We start from the raw sequence: 19,327 nt of genomic DNA, 5'->3' as shown, positions 1-19,327 counted from the left end.
GTACTCTTCTGTTATTCTGACTCTTGACATGATCCGAATCAAGTATTTGATTCACTCGATCGTGCCATGTGTTCCTCGGACATCCCCGACATCTTCTATCATTTACTTAGGCTTCATATATTATCCGCACCAAAGATATTAGAAGAACGAGATATGCTATGTTGGCCGCCGGACCGTAGGCGGAGTACTACCTAATTAGGGTACTTTGAATACTATCGGGACGTGTACGCACGGAAATCTGTTCTATGTATTAGTGCGGATACCTTAGCGTAAGCGAAGGTGTGCAGTAGTATTGGTGAACAAAACCGGCGACACTGGGCAAAACAATTCCACACAGTATGAATTCCTCATAGCACATCTCGTTCTTCTAATATCTTTGATCCGCACACTCCTTTCTATATGCATCTGTTCTACACATCCAAACCGTCTAAACGTCCCTTTTTCAATCTTATCCAATTCACTTAAGGTGATGCACTACGTCGGGTAATATTTTAAATTGAGCCGCTATCAATAACAACCCTTACGTAGATGGCGATAAGGTTTAAATTCCCGCTTAACACCATCCGCCTGTTTTGATTTATGCAAGAATAAACATGTCCAAAAAGTGCCTTTTATTTTATTTTGTGGATGTTCAGGCATAAATATTTAAATTTTTTTCGATCATTTTATAAATAACTTAATTTGCCACATTATACAATAAAATCATAACCGAAAATGGGTTCGTAAGTAGGAGATTTCGAACTTTAAAGTAGTTTACATAGGTCTTTACATTATTTTTTTCTGGGCTTATAAAAAGACTTATCTAAAAAATACTCGATTATTTCAAAGTCCAAGATGTATTCTACTCGCAGTATTTAATTAAAGCATCTGAAACATTTCTAGGCGACCAAATTTTCAAACCAAAAACACATGATTTTGCATTACTACGTATGGCATCGCCTTAAATTAGCTTTGCATTCTTTCTAGATCTCCGCATTTTTAGCACGGTAATACAGTTTTATTACCGGAAAAACATTATTTATATAAATCCTTGTTTGTAGGTCCTCATCGACTCGCATTATGAGTCTTTGCATGTTTTTTAAGCATCGACGCTGTCTTTGTACGAAAACTGCAATCTGCACAAGCGAACTTTCTTTCATTCGAGTGCGACGTCATGTGCGCCCTCAAATTCTGTGCGCAACTCCCTCTATAATCGCACAATCCACATTCAAAGGACTTAATGCCGGAATGCTTAGCCACATGCATAGAAAGGTTCTTTTTGAAATTGGACGAATACTGACATAGTTTACACTGGAACAACTTGACATCACTGTGACTCCTTTTATGCGACATTAAGTTAACTTTATTAGCGCAGCGAAACGAACAGGAGTCACACATAAACGGGCGATCACCCGAGTGTGTTTTTAAGTGATTGTCTAAATGGCGCTTTGCTTTTGCACGATAGTTACACTGTTCACACGCAAATGGCCTTTCGGTCGAGTGTGTAAATTGATGCTGTTTCAAGTGTGCCAATTGCGTAAATTTCAAGTGGCACTGATCACATAAATATGGCTTATCGCCTGTGTGTATTCGAATATGCGCTTGTAAGCTCGCACGTAGATTCGTCTGAAATTTACAATATTCGCACTGGAGTGTTTTCAAAACTTTATGCACTTTACGATGCGCCAAAATCAACAGTTTTGTATTTGCTATGTAATCACAAAAGTTACACTTGAATCCATTTTCAGTAGAATTTGAGCCTTTATTTGTTAAAATTTCAGACTTTTGAATTACGGCATCGTTCAATTTAATTTTTTTTTGTTTTCGTATTGTATCGTGAACAGTCTGTCGATGTTGGACGTATTCTGATTTTAATTTAGTACTGTAGTTGCAATATTTACAGCCAAACAATTTAGTACTGCTTGCGTTACTTTTTAACATATTATTTTGATCGATATAATGGTTTGTTTCCTCACTATTTTCAACAAAAAGTGATGCGTCTACGCTAGGCTCGATTTTATTTTGTAGTTTCTTTTGTGCTAAAAGTTTTCGAAGTGTTTCATCTGCCTGTTGACACCTAGAAATAAAAAAGATTTCTTAATTTTTTTATAATTGGTTCAGAAATCGACCCGTTCATTCACAGTTATACATATATAACAAATATTATAATTAAGAGTGCAATAAATTTTAAACAAATTTTCAAAGAGAGAAAAAAAATCACAACACATAATAGGAAGTATTTTCCTTGGAAATTACATACACCGTGTTACATACTGTCTAAAAAATGAAAATTTAAAGTATTTGGCATTCTGTGAGGTGGATATGCAAATGAATAATAATTGTAAGTCTTCTTTGAAAGAATTTAGTTTTCATACAGACAAAACTAATTATTTATATTCATATTGCGTATTCGTAACAAATAAATCATCTTAATATTTTAAAGCATAACAAGCACAGAGTGTTTTTTGCAAAACTAATTAAATTAGCGCCATCTACATATTAGAGACCAGATAATGAATTCTTTTAAGTATACCTTAATCAAAAAATTGTCACATTTGGGGTATTGCTTGCCGAACGACAATATGCTTTTTAAATGGTGAGTTTATTAACATTCAAACTCTTCATAAAAACGATATTAAGTTATTTATACAGGATGTCCGAGTAGAGTGCAGTAACTTCAGGGGGTGATTCTACATGAAAATACAAGTAAAAAAGGTAAATCGGTTTTTTTGTTATTTGTTTTTGGGGTATTATGCTGTGTTGCGCTAACTCCTTCTTTAGCCAACGTTTCGGACAGCATTGCAGTGTCCATCATCAGGGCAGATGTGTTATTTGAGGTTGTGTTAAAATGTGAGCTTATGTATGAGGTTGTGATACCGTGTTGCCAGCTCCAACCCTCTGAGCTAATATTAACATATCATTTTATTTTTTATTTTTTATTTAAAGTGGTTTTCTTCGTTTAGCTCTGGTGTAGCCGTCAATTACCGGATACCAAGAACTATTAAGCTTAGCTCCATCGTCTCTATTAATGTTTACGGGATTTTTATGAATTTCAATGGCCTCCATAATCAGCCGTGCTCTATAAGTTTTCGGTCTCCCCAGGATTTCAGGAACAAATCCAAAGTAATGCCCGGTGTCAATCAAATGCTCGGCAATTGCCGATTTGTCAGGGTAGCCGAGTTTACAAGCTCTGAAGTGTTCTGAAATCCTTTTGGAGATAGTACGCTCTGTCTGGCCTACATAGACCTTGTCACATCCGGAACAGCTGAGTTTATACACTCCATCTGTTTCCAGAGGGAAGGCAGGAATAGGCATAAGGCAGGAAGGCACAGCCTTTCGACTCTTGTTCAATTCTGTCTTCGTTTGGTGCAGATTTGGCTCTTATGATTTGCCTTGTCTGACTTGCTGGGTAGCCGTTACGCTCCAGTGCATCGGTCAGCTTCGTAAGTTCCGCTCCGATTTTATGTTCTTCACATATTCTGGTCGCTCGGGTCACCAATGTATGGATAAGTCCTCCTTATGTGCACAATGTGACAGACAAAATTGCCAGGCTATTGAGAAAGGAAAATATCAAGACTGTCTTCGGAACAACAACAAAGATACAGGACTTACTGAGGTCTGCAAAGACTAAGTTTCCTCTGGAAACAGATGGAGTGTATAAACTCAGCTGTTCCGGATGTGACAAGGTCTATGTAGGCCAGACAGAGCGTACTATCTCCAAAAGGATTTCAGAACACTTCAGAGCTTGTAAACTCGGCTACCCTGACAAATCGGCAATTGCCGAGCATTTGATTGACACCGGGCATTACTTTGGATTTGTTCCTGAAATCCTGGGGAGACCGAAAACTTATAGAGCACGGCTGATTACGGAGGCCATTGAAATTCATAAAAATCCCGTAAACATTAATAGAGACGATGGAGCTAAGCTTAATAGTTCTTGGTATCCGGTAATTGACGGATACACCAGAGCTAAACGAAGAAAACCACTTTAAATAAAAAATAAAAAATAAAATGATATGTTAATATTAGCTCAGAGGGTTGGAGCTGGCAACACGGTATCACAACCTCATACATAAGCTCACATTTTAACACAACCTCAAATAACACATCTGCCCTGATGATGGACACTGCAATGCTGTCCGAAACGTTGGCTAAAGAAGGAGTTAGCGCAACACGGCATAATGGCATAATACCCCAAAAACAAATAGCAAAAATACTTTTGGCCGTGAAAATCTTAAATCATATTTTAGGTAAATCGGTGTTTTCAAAATTCCAACTTTTAGGGGTACTTTTCATCTAAAAATGTAAAATTAGTCTGCCATGTGTGGCAGGCATTATTATTTGGCATTGTTTCCAAATCTACCATCCCACGCCCCCCCGTCACCAAATCTGTCAATCTATTTACTTGCCATGCGTTGTGTCAATAACGTTTATTTAATTCGCAAAGTAGATTTGATAATTTACTGTACCAAGCAGTGTTTGACTTTTAAAACTTGATTTTTTAATCAAAACTTGATAGTGTAGTGTGTCTTTATCTAGTGTGTATTTATTATACGTACTTAAAATACAAACTTTATTCAGAGCGTGTTTTATCTAAAACCTTACTTTTAACACTGTATTAAAAATAAGTTTTGCTGTAGACTTACCTAACTGTTAAAATTATGTTTCTTTGAGGGTAATTGTAATTACTGTGACAATGCCTGGCTTTACTCACAAAGAATGGGCAAACATTCATTATGCTTACGGGCTACATGATGGAAATGCACATTGAAGGTGGACATTATGAAAATATGATAAATTAATCAAAAGCAATAACATTAGTTAAGCGATTAATAGTTATAAATAATTTTAACTACATTTTGTTATTTTAGTACAGTTTTCTTTTTGAATTTGGTTTAAAATATGCATATTGTAGCACATTGTGAACTTCAAATTCTTGGTCTAATGTTATTGTTTACATGCGGTTTCGATGGATACAGGCCAGTAACAAATATGCAACGTTTCCACGCACATTCTTGGCAAGCTTACAGGAATTTACCAGGTAAGTTTTTACCACTCTAAGGATTTTTAGGTATGTCTTTTTGTATCACCTCCCTAAGTTAGTGCACGTTACCCCCAGACATCCTTTATGATATTTTAATATTAAAGATATGAAGTTTGTATTACCTTATTCTAAAGTGAAGGTAAGAGTTAATCATGTCCATGCAAGCACTGCAGATGTCAGTAGGTAGACCGTCTTCTTTATCAATCTAAAAAATTTAAACTTATTATTATTAAGGCATTATTTATTTTATAAACAAAGAAGCAAGTGTGAGGCATTTTCAGTATCGCCCTGGTGAAAAACCGCCATTCAGAATCTAAACATTGCTTGAAATGGCTTTAGCCATGTTTGATGAAAAGATCTGAAGAGCAAGGTACTTCCCAGCCTTCCTCTTCCCCATCTCCTCCATCCCTTCCCCACTTCCTTCAGCCTCACAACATACCCAATTGATCAAATTAAAATCACCTTTGATCAAAATGTAGTTAGATTAACTCAACACATGTCATCTTTGGAGATGCTGTGTGTAGGGTCTTTTTAAGGAAAGTAAGTAGAGGAAGTTCTGTGAAGGAAAAAGGTTTGAGAGGTGAGTAGGAATCCAAGAGTCAGTGCGTCCATCCCTCCCAATGCAGTGCGAGGCAATGGGTCAAGAGAGACTGAATGGAAAGATCAAAGGTCTCCCTCGCAGCTGGTGGGCTGATGCATTCGCCAACAAGACCTGGACAAACCTCACCTCATGAACCTGAGCACCCCTGCTAAGCCACTTGGGGTAGAGATGTTGGTTATCCAAATAATAATTCCCGCGGCAGCGGTACTCATACCCGCCTCCCTAATTGAGATTATCAAGCTCAATATGACAGTTATGGTTGAGAAATGATCACAACTTTATCAAAAGCTAAAACAGACTGACCATTGAATATGAATAAAAAAATATTCTTACTGCAAAAGCGAATATCCCTTTCAAAATATCTTCCAATTCCATTCTGTCCTCAAGAGACATCTTAACACCTTCACTAGATAGGCAAGTTCGGCATAAACTCATCAGGTTGACATCAGCAAGCAAGTGTGGAGGAATAAAAGAGTCGGTGTTGTCCATTTTAATCTCTGAAATACGATCACATTATTCATAATATTAAAACTAAAATAAGCCGAAAGTTAACCTTTCCTTATCTGTGGTGTGTATTTACTACACATTGCTTCTAATAACTTTAATAACTCTATAAATATAATAAATTCTGGGTTCAGATTTTAGGTATTCCTCCGTTATATATTTATGCACTGAACTAAAAAATAATATTTAACATAGTTTTCAAATTCAATTAAAAATCAGAGATTTTTATTAAAAATCGGAAACAAATACACCAATACAATCAACCGTGCGATACTGCTATGCGAAGAGTGTGAGAGGAAATGACACGCTATTGATGTCCCGCTTTAGTTCGCTACACGGGAACATGAGAAATCCACACGTCCGCAGTTGTATTTTGATTTAGACCATCAATACCTACTACCCCACAGCTCGGTGTGTGCCAGCCGCCAGCCGCCAGCCAGTCGGAAGCGGACCGTCGTTAGATGTGGACCCCTCGCACGTTTTTTTAGCATCTGCCGATGGTTTTTTCATGTTTTCAGCAATTAAATTACAATTATTATCACTTTTGATATAAAATATAATAAACATAAGCGAATAGCTATGAATATTCATATTTTTCCAATATTAAATCGCTTATTTTGAGATGTGTATTGACTACACAGCACCGGAACGCGTGGATTTTTTTTAGCACAGTAAGGGAAAGGTTAATAAAGGTAAGCAAATATTTTTTTTAAATTCTAAAGTAATTACATTTTTTTTTAAATATTCAGAAAAGTGGGACACTGTTAACAGATACATTTTATTTTAAAATCACTTTGTATTCAGTTAGATAATAATGAGATATAAGTATTTCAGTTTCCGAAAATGGAAAATAATGCATTTTAATTGTAGTTATATAGTTCAAATCAAAATTGATTTTTCACTTGGCGGCCATTGTTATTGATGTGAATGTTTTAAGGTTAGTTTTTTTCTTCTCTTATTTTTTTATTTGACACAATAACTTATTTTAAAACATTATTTGATAATGTAGGCCTCAGTCAGGGGCGGATCTAACCATTTAAGCAAATGCTGAAACTTTGTCCAAAGCTTGTTTTTGCCGTCGGAGTGTTTATGTTTTTTTTATTAATAAGCTTGTCTAACTGGTCTGTTGATGATGGTTTGTGTTTGTTGAAATTTGTTTTTTGGTCTCAAGTGTAATTTAGTAGAGTTTTTATGTGTAATATCTAGTACTTAAAACATATTGAATATTTGGTCTGTGTTAGTCATTCTATCTAGTATGTAAAACATATTGAATATTTGGTCTGTGTCAGTCATTCTATATTTTTTAAGTATTACTTTTAAAATGGTTTACTGGGCTGTTTCCTTATGATTGATAGCTGAATTTTAAAGAAAATATGTCAAATTATCCGTTATTTTAAACAAAATAGTTATTAAATTGCATAATTTTCAATTTTCAGTAAGTGAAATAATAGAATTTCACTATTATCTAAATGACTTGGACGTCATTTCTGTCGTTTTCTTGTAGATACGAATGCAACTCGCATAGCGTGCTTCCAGCACCGTCAGTAGCGTGCAACTAACATCAAACGCCGTTGTGTACAAACACTAGCAAAATATTATGGCGGGTACTCGCAAGTGGCGCTTATGCTACGCGTACGAAAGTCTTGTAAATATCTCCATGTACGAATGGCCTAATAGTGTCATACTTTTCTGTATATTTACCCTTATTTTTCATTATTATTCAAAAATAGAGGCAAACTTGTTGAATTCCGCTGCATGCAAAGGCTCTTTAGAAACGCAATACTTATTTTTAAATACATAGTGAATTTAAATCGGGGGTTTAAGTCAATTTGAGAGGCGGGTTTGGGTACCGTCGCCCCATAAATCATTGCACAGTGCCCGGAGGTGAGTTGAGGTGCGCTTGCCCACCAGCTGCGTGGTGTGCCAGATCGGGAGAGGCTGGTTTGGGGAGACCCTTCAACCGCTTCAACTGGTCTCTCGACCCATCGCCTTACGCCAAAGCCGGAGGGATATATTCATATGTCTGTCACTCCTGGACACACCTTTTACCTTCCCAGAACCTCGTCTCCTTCCTTTATTTAAAAAAGACCCTCCACGCAGCATCCCAAATTATGAGGGATATTATTTTTGGAACTTGCTGTCTAGCAGTGCCCTCACTCTTTTTGCGCTAAAATTGTCAAATTAAGCCAAATCTCGACGGCATGAGAAGTAATTATGAACTTACCGTGGGTCAAACGTATTATGCTTCATTTTAGTTGAAATAATAAAGGAAAAACATGGAAAAAAACAGAAAATAGTTTGAGATAGACATTTATTAACAAATTATAAGCGGCCATGTTGATTTCTAATGATGTAATTATTTTTTACAAGTTTACTATACTACCTAACCTAACCTAACCTAACCTAACCTAACCTAACCTAACCTAACCTAACCTAACCTAACCTAACCCAACCTAACCAGTGGGATATTTTGATAAATATGTCATTTATTTTGAGTGTAAAAATGAAACAAAGTGAAATTTGTTCTAAGTGAAAGCTTTGCACCTGAGAACAATACCACGGGCACAGTTTGAGATCATCAGGAATTAGTAATTATGTCGGGAAAGTGTTAAATTTTACTGGGCACTCGTAGTCAGCGTATACCTTATTTTTCTCAGGGCTTCCTGTGTGGGTTGATGTAAAAAAAGGTCGAACAAACATTTTTTTAAAAGGTTTTTAGGGTTTTGTTATTTAAATAATTTAGGCGTATTTCCTTTCCTTCAAACTTAACTTCGAGATAAAATTTCTTGTTGTAATTAAGTTGCTATTTATATATTTTGTGCGTATTAAGCGTGCAGTGAAGTTCAACGAGTTTATCAAAATAGATAATTATTTATAACAGTATGAAAAATTTGGTTGAAAAGTAATTGACCAAAATAATGAGCAAATAAATACATTTTGATTGTTTACTTTTATATAACTTTTACTTACCTTACTATTGATGTTATAGTTTAATTTAATATAATTAATTATCGCTACTCCTTAAACATTCATTTACGTAAGTTTAAAAAAATAATAATGTTTAATTCATAAATAAATAATTACAATGCAAATGAACACAGGTGGACCGATGTAAACAATAAATTTGTTATCGTTTGACAGCTGACAGTGACAGCATTGAGCAAAGTCGTAGATAAAGTCAAACACTTCTTTCATAGATTAAAAGATGTGGCCAGGCGTGTTAGTGTAGGTACTTTATATAAAAAAAATTTCATATACTTTTGCGAACCGAGCCATGAATTACGGGAAAGGAACGAAGCAACTGCAAGCGGCGTTTCTCGCCATTTGGGTTGCTTTTTTCCTTTCCCATAAGTTGTGGTTCAGTTTTGCAGTCTCACGTATGTATACGTAGCATAACGTGTCGCGTGTATATTTATGCACAGTGGGCTGAAAATCGTCTTTCATAGACATAGAGACTTGAATTTTCAAGGGTATTTTTTTTGGCTAGAAATGGATTCTGCTGATCATTATTATGCTATAAAATTTCGTATGAAGCAATTGCGTGCACAAATGAAGGAGTTATCATTTTTTAAAGAAAAATTTGTATGGCACTGACATTAAAAATGAGGTTATCTCTGGAATCATAAGTTGGCCATTATATCCTTACACACAGATATACTACTATTTATTTGTATTTTTTCGACATACTTCGTATTGTGGCGCAACTTGCGATTTTTTTTTTAAAATAAAGTTGAAAAAAACACTTTTTAATGTTGATGCTTCATTTTAATGCTTAAATGCTTTCAATTCTTGAGGATATATGTTGAAGACTGCTACCCTTTAACGCAATGCTACCATTGTCTAAGATTTGGCCATACTGCACATAAATGCCTAGATAAAATAAAGGATCCAAGATGTATGCACTGCGCCGGAGACCACCAATACCGGGAATGCAAATCTCTGGACTGCCCCCCCAAATGTGCCAACTGCTGGGATTCTAATCAAAAGAAACATCCCTACGGATCACCTACCAAATAGTATAGCATGTAAGTTTAGAAATTATATGTTAAAAGTTGCCAAACAAAAAATTGATTACAATGCAGAATAAATTAACTATTTTAATTAAAATCAATAATTTAAATATTCAGCCTGACGGCATAGTGTTACAAGACATTTACAAATCATGAGTCACTGCCGATTGCTTATCAGCGACGGCACTTTTATTTTAAATATATTCAGACGACAATAAACAAAAATAATAATAGAGGTGTTGCAGTACTCATTCTGACGAAATTCATTATTGTTAATATTTTAGATTACCCAATAATTCTTACTAACTGCATTCAAATTGAAATAAATATAAAAATGACATATGTAAACCTACCTTTCAATCATTACTCAAATAAATACTTAGGTATAGTAACCAGAGAGGTTGTAATAAATTATCATATTAATAGCACAGAATTTGAACTAATTATTTTATAAAATATTGCTTTAAGTAATTATCTAGAAGAAGATAATGAAGTAGATTTTTTAAGAACAAACGATCTACAACAGTGGATAAATATTAAAAAAGTGATGTAGGGGAATTAATATGTATTCATGTAAATATCAGATCATTATGTATTGGGATGTTTTACATGTTTATTTAAGAAATTGTTGGGAGCGTATAGATATTTTAATGATTAGCGAAACAAATATACAAGCTGACCAAATTAATATGTATGAGATTCCGGGCTATTCAAATTACAACTATTGTCGTAATAATAAATCAGGTGGGGGCATATCGCTATATACGAGTATAAGAAACAGTATGGTATTTAAACAATCACCACTAGAATCAAATTATTTTGAAAATGTTTTTGGTGTAATTACTCTTCCAAATAAACAAAGTTTGAGTATATTAGCGATATATCGACCACCGAATCTTAACAAACTATCTTTTATCAGGGAAATTGAATCTATTCTGACGGATTTCATAGGCCTTCGAGACAATGTTTTGTTCCTTGGGGACACTAATATAAACTTGATGAATTTTAATGACCCTGTAGTAAACTCATATGAAAATATTCTTGCAAGCAATTATTTGATCAAATGCATAGACGGTGTGACGCGGGAAACAATTGTTAGCGGGCGCATAACACAATCATGCATAGATCATATATACGTAAGGTACAGTAACGGGCTTAAACAAGTGGACTCGCTATCATCGTGTGTATGCGAGATTTCCATAGCAGATCACTATATGACAGCCGTTAATATTAAATATGATATGCAAAAAGAACCATTAAAAAACATGAAAAAGATAACAATTTTGTCCCAAAAACATATTGATAATCACATCCGAGAAATACATTGGAATTCTTTACTTAATGCACAAGAAAGTACCTTTTTGTATCATCAAATTAAACATAATTTCATTAATTTATATGAAAAAAGCACTGTATCATTTTTTGAAAAACCAACCAAAAGACCACATGCGATCAAAAAATGGATAACTACAGATATTTTAGAGTTAATAAAAAAAAGGGATTAATTGTTTTCGAAGATGGAAAAATTCTCCTTGTAATAAAACTTATGAAAATGAATACAGGTACATGCGAAATAATGTCAACAAATTAATTACTAAAAGAAAAAATTGTTATTTTAAAGATAAATTCAAACGTAGTTTCAATAATACTAAGCAAACATGGGATGAAATAAATAAATTGTTGGGAAGAAAAACTAAAAGTAATTGTGATGAAGTCATCTCACGATATGTGTTAAAGGAACAGACGGTGGAAAGTGTAACAAACCAATATGTAAATTATTTCTCAGATAGTATAAGCCAAATGTTGCACAGATGTGATTTTAAGGCATCCAATGTTAATCAAATAGAATTACCTCACAGTATGTATTTACCAAAGGCAACTCTCACTGAGATAAAAAATATTGTTAAGAAAATGAAAAATTCAAAATCCTTGGGAATGGACAACATAAGAATGTACGACATAAAAAGACATATAGATATTTTAGGACCTATTATAACGCACTTAGTTAATAGCAGTCCTGGATTTGTCAATAGGCCTTATAGGCCGCGGCCTAGGGGCGGCAGAGTTCAGGGGGCGGCACTCGCTCGCTTTGGTAAGCCGTGTATGCGATTATAAACAAAAAAAGTCCCTGTGGATAGACAGAGTTTTATAACTATTAGACGATAAATATCATTTTTAAAGGCGCTAATTCCTAGTACTTTAGTTAGATAGTTACTTATATTTATGCTACTGCCCGGGCGGCAATGGTAAAGGGTGGCGGCGGATCGGGGGCGGGTGATGTGATGAACAGACACCCCCGCTACCCGCCCGCGCCCGTACGAACACAGAATATACCGTATCACGCGCGCGCCGGGCCGGCCGACAGTGCAAAGCGGCAGTTTCGTGTGTATAGTTGTGTCAATTAATTGTAGACTCTACACCGGATGCAGCACACGTAGATCAACTGACACTTGTGATTAGATATGTTTGAAATAATGGAGAGCCATGTGAGAGATTTCTTAAATTCTTACCTTCTGTAGGACACAAGGCTCAAGATATGTTTGATGCCATTACTTTAGAGCTAGAAAAGTTGAACGTAAATCTAGAAGACTGCCGGGGTCAGTCATATGATAATGCCTCGAACATGTCAGGAATTTATAATGGTTTACAAGCCAAAATTCAAGAACAAGCACCACTTGCCATGTTCGTCCCTTGTGCAGCTCATTCATTAAATTTGGCGGGAACCTCGGCCGTTGAGTCTTGTACAGAAGCCTGTCACTTCTTCATGTTGCTGGAAGAGGTATATACTTTCTTTGTGAAGTCAACCGACCGTTGGAAAAAATTGGCTAATGAAATAGGAAAACGAAAGACGCTGAAGAGAGTAAACCTCACACGTTGGTCAGCAAGAGCAGATGACTGTCAAAGTGTAAGAGATTCCTGGGATGAAGTACTTACGGTTTTAAAAATTATTGAAAATGACGCTACACAGAAACCCATCCCACGAATTGAAGCAAAGGAAATTCGCCTTAAATTGGAGAAACTAGAAACGGCATTTATGATCGTATTTTGGAATGCTATTTTGGACAGATTAAATAAAGTGAGTGCTCAGATTCAGAACTCATCTGTTGATGTACTGACGGTATCTGATCTTTATGGATCTCTTCTCGAATTTACAATAGCAGAGCGAGAAAACTTTGATTTTTTCTAAAAAAGTGCAACTGAAATGAGCGCACTTAAGCAATATCAGGGCGACATTAAGAGTAAGAGGAACCCTAAGAGAAAAAACTTCATAGACGAAGCATCAAATGAGGAAATTGAAACAACCTCCAGAGACTGTTTCAGAGTCAACACCTTTTTGGTAATTCTGGACAGACTGAGAGCTGAATTAGAGAGAAGACATGGTGCATATATAATCTTTAAAGAAAAAATTTCATTTTTAACAAGAATGAGGTAACTTTCAACATAAAGAGTCTCAGAAAAAGCTCAGTCTCTTGTGCAATATTACTGTAATGATTTAAAAGACGATTTAGTTCAGGAATGTTTACACTTTTGTATTCACATTTCCTCTAATAAGACGACAGAGAAACCTGAATCGACATCATTACTGAATCTTTTTAAGTTTTTGAGGAAACAATCTCTGTGTTATGTTGAAGCAGACTTAATGAATACTATAAGCTATGAAGATATTATAGATGATTTTGTCAGTAAAAAAAATCGAAAAAAATTGTTAATCTTGTTATTAAATTTTACTAATTAAATTAAATTGTACTAATTCGTTTGTTTATTTTATTTTTGAAAACCTACTTCCTACATTTGAATATTTATTTTGAAAATTATGTGTCACCTAATGGCAGCCTAAAACTGAGTGATTATGTTTTTTTTTTTTTTAATTTTTTTTTTTTTTATGGTAGATATTATCGGTGGCAATTTCCAAGAAGGGGGTAGGGGGCGGCGCAAACGAAGTGGCCTATACTTGTGAAAAGTACAAATACGGCCCTGGTTAATAGACTTATTATAGAAGCTGAATTGCCAAATGATCTTAAATGTGCTATTATTAGACCTGTATACAAAGGAGGAAAGCACTCCGAAATAGGAAACTATCGACCTATCAGTATAATGCCTGCACTTGAAAAAATTTTTGAAAAATATATTTCCTTAATTAAATAAATACTTAGAAAAATTTGACATTATAGACCAAAAACAATATGGCTTTCAAAAGAAAAAAAGCACAGAGAATTTATTACAGGATTTTTCAAATTATATTAATAATGAATTAAACCATAAAAGACATGTTTTAGTACTATTTATAGATAACTCCAAAGCGTTTGATACAATTAACCCACAAAAATTATTAAAAATCTTAGAAGCAATTGGAATTAGAGGTAACCTACTTAATTTGTTTAAAAATTATTTATCTAATAGACATATATGTGTAAAAATATTAGAAAAAATGAGTGGGAGGAAAAAAATCTGTGCTGGAGTCCCGCAGGGGTCGATTTTGGGTCCAACCCTTTATATTATATTTGTATCAATAATGAAAAAAATATTTAAATATGTAAGACACTTTGTATATGCTGACGACACTGCTCTTGTCATATCTGATGAACAATTATCCATTGCGATTAAATATATGCAACATGACTTTACGTCCCTGATAAAATGGTCACATGACGCAGGTCTAATCATTAATACCAAGAAAACTAAATTGATGCACATACGGTCTCCACATGCTTCATTTCTGATCATGCCTAAAATAATTTCACATAACTATATATGTATTCATCAAAACATTTTACAGCCATGTATGTGTGAAAGTATTGAACTGGTAAATGAATACGTTTATTTGGGGGTGACTGTTGATTGTCATTTCAAATGGGATACACAAATAAACAAAACTTGCAAGCGGTTGAGAGCGATAGTGGGTAGGATATACAAACTGAAATGTTTCGTTCCGGTGAATATTTTAAAAATTATTTACCTATCACTCGCAGAATCAACTTTACGGTATGGTTTAACTACTGGGGGTCACTCTTGTAAAACTAATTTAAACCACCTGCAATCAGTACAAAATTCTATGGTTAAGTTATTAGCTCAAAAACATATTTTTTCACAGAGACGAAACATATCATTGTTGTATCGGAATTTAACAATATTACCGGTGCAGGCCTTATTATGGTACAAAATATTGATTCAACATATATCTGAGTCTTATTATAAAAGGAAAGTGGAACATGAATATAATACAAGGTTTACGAAGAATGAAGGAATGCTTGTTCCAAAATATAATAATAAATACGGACGACGAACCCTAGAATTTAACGTGCCAAAAATGCTTAATATGTTACCCATTAATATAAAAAAATGCGATTCCACAAATAGATTGAGATATATGCTGAAACAATGGTTACTAAATAGAGATAGTTTATATTAATTTAGGTGTGTTAATTGTATAGTTATAGTAATAATATTATTTTTGTATGTAGGTAATTGATCATTAACATCCTGTTGACAAACTGCTTTATTGAAGTTTAACGGGATTGTAGCTTGAAAACCAATAAAAAAAAAAAAAAAATCAATCAATAAATTCGCAAAAGTGCAGTGTATTTTTAAAATACAAGTAGGTATTACCTATTAGAAAATAAATTAGAAAAATACACTTATATTACTCAAATTTATTTGATTGTTTTAAACATTTTGCTTTCATGCTTCTCAATTTCCTCTTCAAAACAATCAACGCATTATAACTTTCATCACATGGTTCAAGGCTTCCAAGAAAAATATCACAAAATTGTCTATCTTTTTATCACTATCTTGTGCGTATTGTACCTACCGCTTGTAAAATCACACTTGTCATAAATAACTAGTTTGCGGGATTGTTTTGGTTTTCGACTGTAAAAATTTACCTGTCACAAACCAGTAATGCAAAAGCCGCAGCCCCATTCTTGCGGCCGGCATGTCAATTTCATACGGCCCACTTGGCTATAGAGAAAAAAAGACCCTGGCTGAAAAATTTTTTTGCAAACATAGTTTTGGATAATTTACGCTGAACTTCGAAAATGGAACCGAATTTGAAGAACCGGTTTGCATAACACAAAATTCAACACAAACCTTATCTCTCGAATTTCGCTGTCAACCCCCTCCACCTCAACAAAAAAATAAATCCTCTTGTAGCTCGCGGCCTGTTTGAAAAATAGACAAAGCGGCCTCTCTGCTGAAAAACTAGTGCATCACTATCATAAATTTACTCTGTGCAGGGATGTAGGTACTCATAACTAGGTACCATCATAAACATATTTATTGGTTTTTAAAACAAAATTCACAATGAGTTGTAATACAAAAGAAGACGTAAAAAGGGAACAATTTTCCGATGACTTTCGCAGATTTTATGACAATTTTACGTTGTGCCCGATGGATAGCAATGGTTCACATATCCGACAATCTTACACAGGTAGTACCATAAAAATATGAATCCGTCCCTAACATGTTAGGAAATTCCCGCCCCTTTTTTTGTTGCTACTTTCTTCGAGAATATTCCCAACCAGAAATTGTGTTGACAAAATTATTTGCTCAAAATATCACTGAATCGACCTCGTTATAACTTTCAACAATTATATGAAGATAAGGCTGAACTAAAATATCGTTTTGTAATTGCTCATTATGACCGTGAACTCGCTATTGCCGTGATCGTTATAACCAAGTTCGACTGTACTTAAAACTCCGAAAGATATTCACCAATTGCTTTGACATTTTGGCACAATGTTCGAATATGGGTTTGTTTTTATATACCTATGTTATATAGATATCACCTGTGACATGTAAAAACATTTAAAAAAAAACAGCGCCATCTGTTGGACGTAAAAGCAACGCGCATTATTGTTTCTCCATCTGTACAGACAGACTGAGCCATAGCAACGCGTGGTGGGGTACAGCTAGTATTTTCCATAAATCCAAATATGTGTTTTACAATAAAAATAAAGAAAACTGCGTGTTAGGTTTAGGGTTGAAGAATGACGCAGTAGTAACTTTGTTATCGTTTTTAAAAGGCTGCTCTTAACGAAATGAAAAGCAATAACTCTTATCTCATTGTTTATTTTGTTGCCAATCGAAAAAGAGTTATTTTAGTAAGTTACGAACATTTTTTAAGATGCAAGAGATTATTTTTACAATGAAAAGAAAGTATGTATTGAACGATCTTTAAGGATACGTTGGCGTTTAACGGGTACAAATTTTTCGTAACTATAAGGACATGCTGGAGAACAAGCGGTTAATCAGGATGTTTTGTTTTAGAAAAATATATAAAATTAAGATATTATACAGGTAAGCACTTTGTTTGTGCAGGGCCAGAGCTAAGAGGGCGCAATTGGAGCAGTCCATTCCGGGTGCCGAATTGCAGAGGCGCCAAGGCGCTGATAATACCTAACACCTAACAGTTCTAACACATCACTCTTGAGATTATTTTTTCGTAAAAATAAGGCACTACACAAACTTTAAAATCAAATCCAAATATTATTGGTTACAGTGATCACCTGCCTACTATCTACTACCTTTTATTTATTTATTTTTTTTTATTTTTATTGTGAAAAACAGTTTACATATATCACCAATTACATTCCACAATTTGTAGTTAATAGCTTAATTATAATAACATTAATTATATAATATAATAGGTACATTAATAATGACAGGTGCTAAAGAATACCATTATTTCGCTCTTGAAATGATTGAGATTCGATTGAAAAATGTTAATTTCGGAAGAAAGGTTTAATAGTGAGGTCATTCTCCCCAGAAGCATGATCATTGGTATCAGTGGCGGCCGGTGGTCAAAATATGTGGGGGTTCACCGGATTACAACATTAAGTTAGAAAATAAATTAAATAAAGGTACATACCTATTTATAAAGAAGTTCTATTCTCCGCTCCTTTTGTTTAGCGAAGACCTCTATGACTCTCGTGTTGAAATCAGGCATAGACTGAATAAACCTTTTTTCAATGTTTAACACTGATAGTGCGTTCAGTCTGTCCGGGCTCAACATGTTTAAAAAGGATTTTATTCTTTTTAACGTTGAGAAACATCTTTAGCTTTCAACTGAGGTCATCCCAAAGGTCATGAATGGTGAGCACACGTTTTAGTAATTTCACAGTCTCGGAAAAGTCTTCTAATAAACAAGTACTATAAAAAAGTTGTAAAATTGATAAAGCGCCGTTAGCTTTTGAAAAATCGTCGCGGGCGTAAATTGCACAGAGTTCACCTTTTAACTGAACTTTATTTAGGAAGTCATATGTTTTAAGCTTCACATTGAAATCATGTTTTTTATTTTTATATTTTTAGATTTTTATTAACTAGCTCATTATGGTGTTTAACTTAGGCACGGTAGACTGAATCCAATTGAATTCTGATGTCAACTTTTCCTAAAACCTTTAAGCCCAAAATTTTTTGTAAATGTAAATGACAAGAATTATGTTTTTTGATTTTTTCAGAAAGGTGAGGTGTTACATCAGTAACACCGCTGATTGTCCAAACTGAATCAATATCGTAAATTAAATACGAAAAACAAAATAAACTATTCAATTGATCACATCCACAGAGTCACGAAGCTTTGTTACCTATACATTGTTTTGTTAAATGATCGAGTAAACTTCTTCGATCCAGATTTGCACTCTTGTTTTATTATCAGTTCAGGTTTCAGGTGAACCGGCATTTTTTATTATCACTTTTTTTTCAAATCTCGACCTATTGTTCTGTATTCCACATTCAAACTCATTCCTAATTTATACGTTGAACAAACACAAAGTAATCATAAATTAGTATAACCTGCAATTGATATGCCTTATTAATAATTGATATACAAGATCGATATAACCTGCAATTAAACTTCAAAACTTTCGCAGAGTAAGAAAAGTTTTAAATGCAAAAGACAATGCCCGACAACGGCGAGTACTGAGTGAACTGATAATAAGTAATCTGACCATCACTCATCTCTTAATGACAAGTTTTATCTTGTATGCTTGTATCGAAGAAGCAGAACATTCGCTGAAAAATAGCAGATGGTAAATTGAAACCACGATTTCGACAATAATATCAAATATACGCATTTTAGTTTAACTTTCTTCTGAATAAACCGTTCCTTCTGATGTGGTGGTAAAACCCCGAACGCCGTCCTTGATAAGGTATTATTTGCAAAGAATAGTATGCACTGGTATGTACCCACGC

At 34.4% G+C, this 19,327-nt stretch overlaps 1 protein-coding gene across 1 annotated transcript; it reads right to left on the bottom strand.

Moving 5' to 3' along the window:
* Positions 1 to 635: 635 nt before the first annotated feature.
* LOC149409889 (uncharacterized) lies at positions 636 to 9,236 on the bottom strand. Its single transcript, XM_089649229.1, has 4 exons — positions 9,099 to 9,236; positions 5,958 to 6,121; positions 5,146 to 5,228; positions 636 to 2,056 (listed from the first exon to the last, which is right to left on the bottom strand). Exons 2-4 carry the CDS (start codon positions 6,111 to 6,113, stop codon positions 1,045 to 1,047), a joined length of 1,251 nt encoding a protein of 416 aa, XP_089505355.1. The 5' UTR covers positions 6,114 to 6,121; positions 9,099 to 9,236; the 3' UTR covers positions 636 to 1,044.
* Positions 9,237 to 19,327: the final 10,091 nt, after the last annotated feature.

This window comes from Hesperophylax consimilis, chromosome 29, assembly GCF_061612785.1.
Source record: "Hesperophylax consimilis isolate HC1 chromosome 29, BYU_Hcon_1.0, whole genome shotgun sequence".
NCBI classification, from domain to species: domain Eukaryota; kingdom Metazoa; phylum Arthropoda; class Insecta; order Trichoptera; family Limnephilidae; genus Hesperophylax; species Hesperophylax consimilis.
Note: the sequence above shows the minus strand (reverse complement) of the source record. Positions and strands in the feature narration are given on the sequence as shown.

Bases quoted from the DNA above. Each gene is read 5' to 3' on its own strand.
- LOC149409889 (XM_089649229.1), bottom strand. From the start codon at position 6,113: ATGGACAACACCGACTCTTTTATTCCTCCACACTTGCTTGCTGATGTC. The intron at 5,229-5,957 runs GTAAGAATATTT...TAAATTTTTTAG, and splicing joins AAGGGATATTCGCTTTTGCA to ATTGATAAAGAAGACGGTCT. The intron at 2,057-5,145 runs GTAATACAAACT...TTTTATTTCTAG, and splicing joins TACCTTCACTTTAGAATAAG to GTGTCAACAGGCAGATGAAA.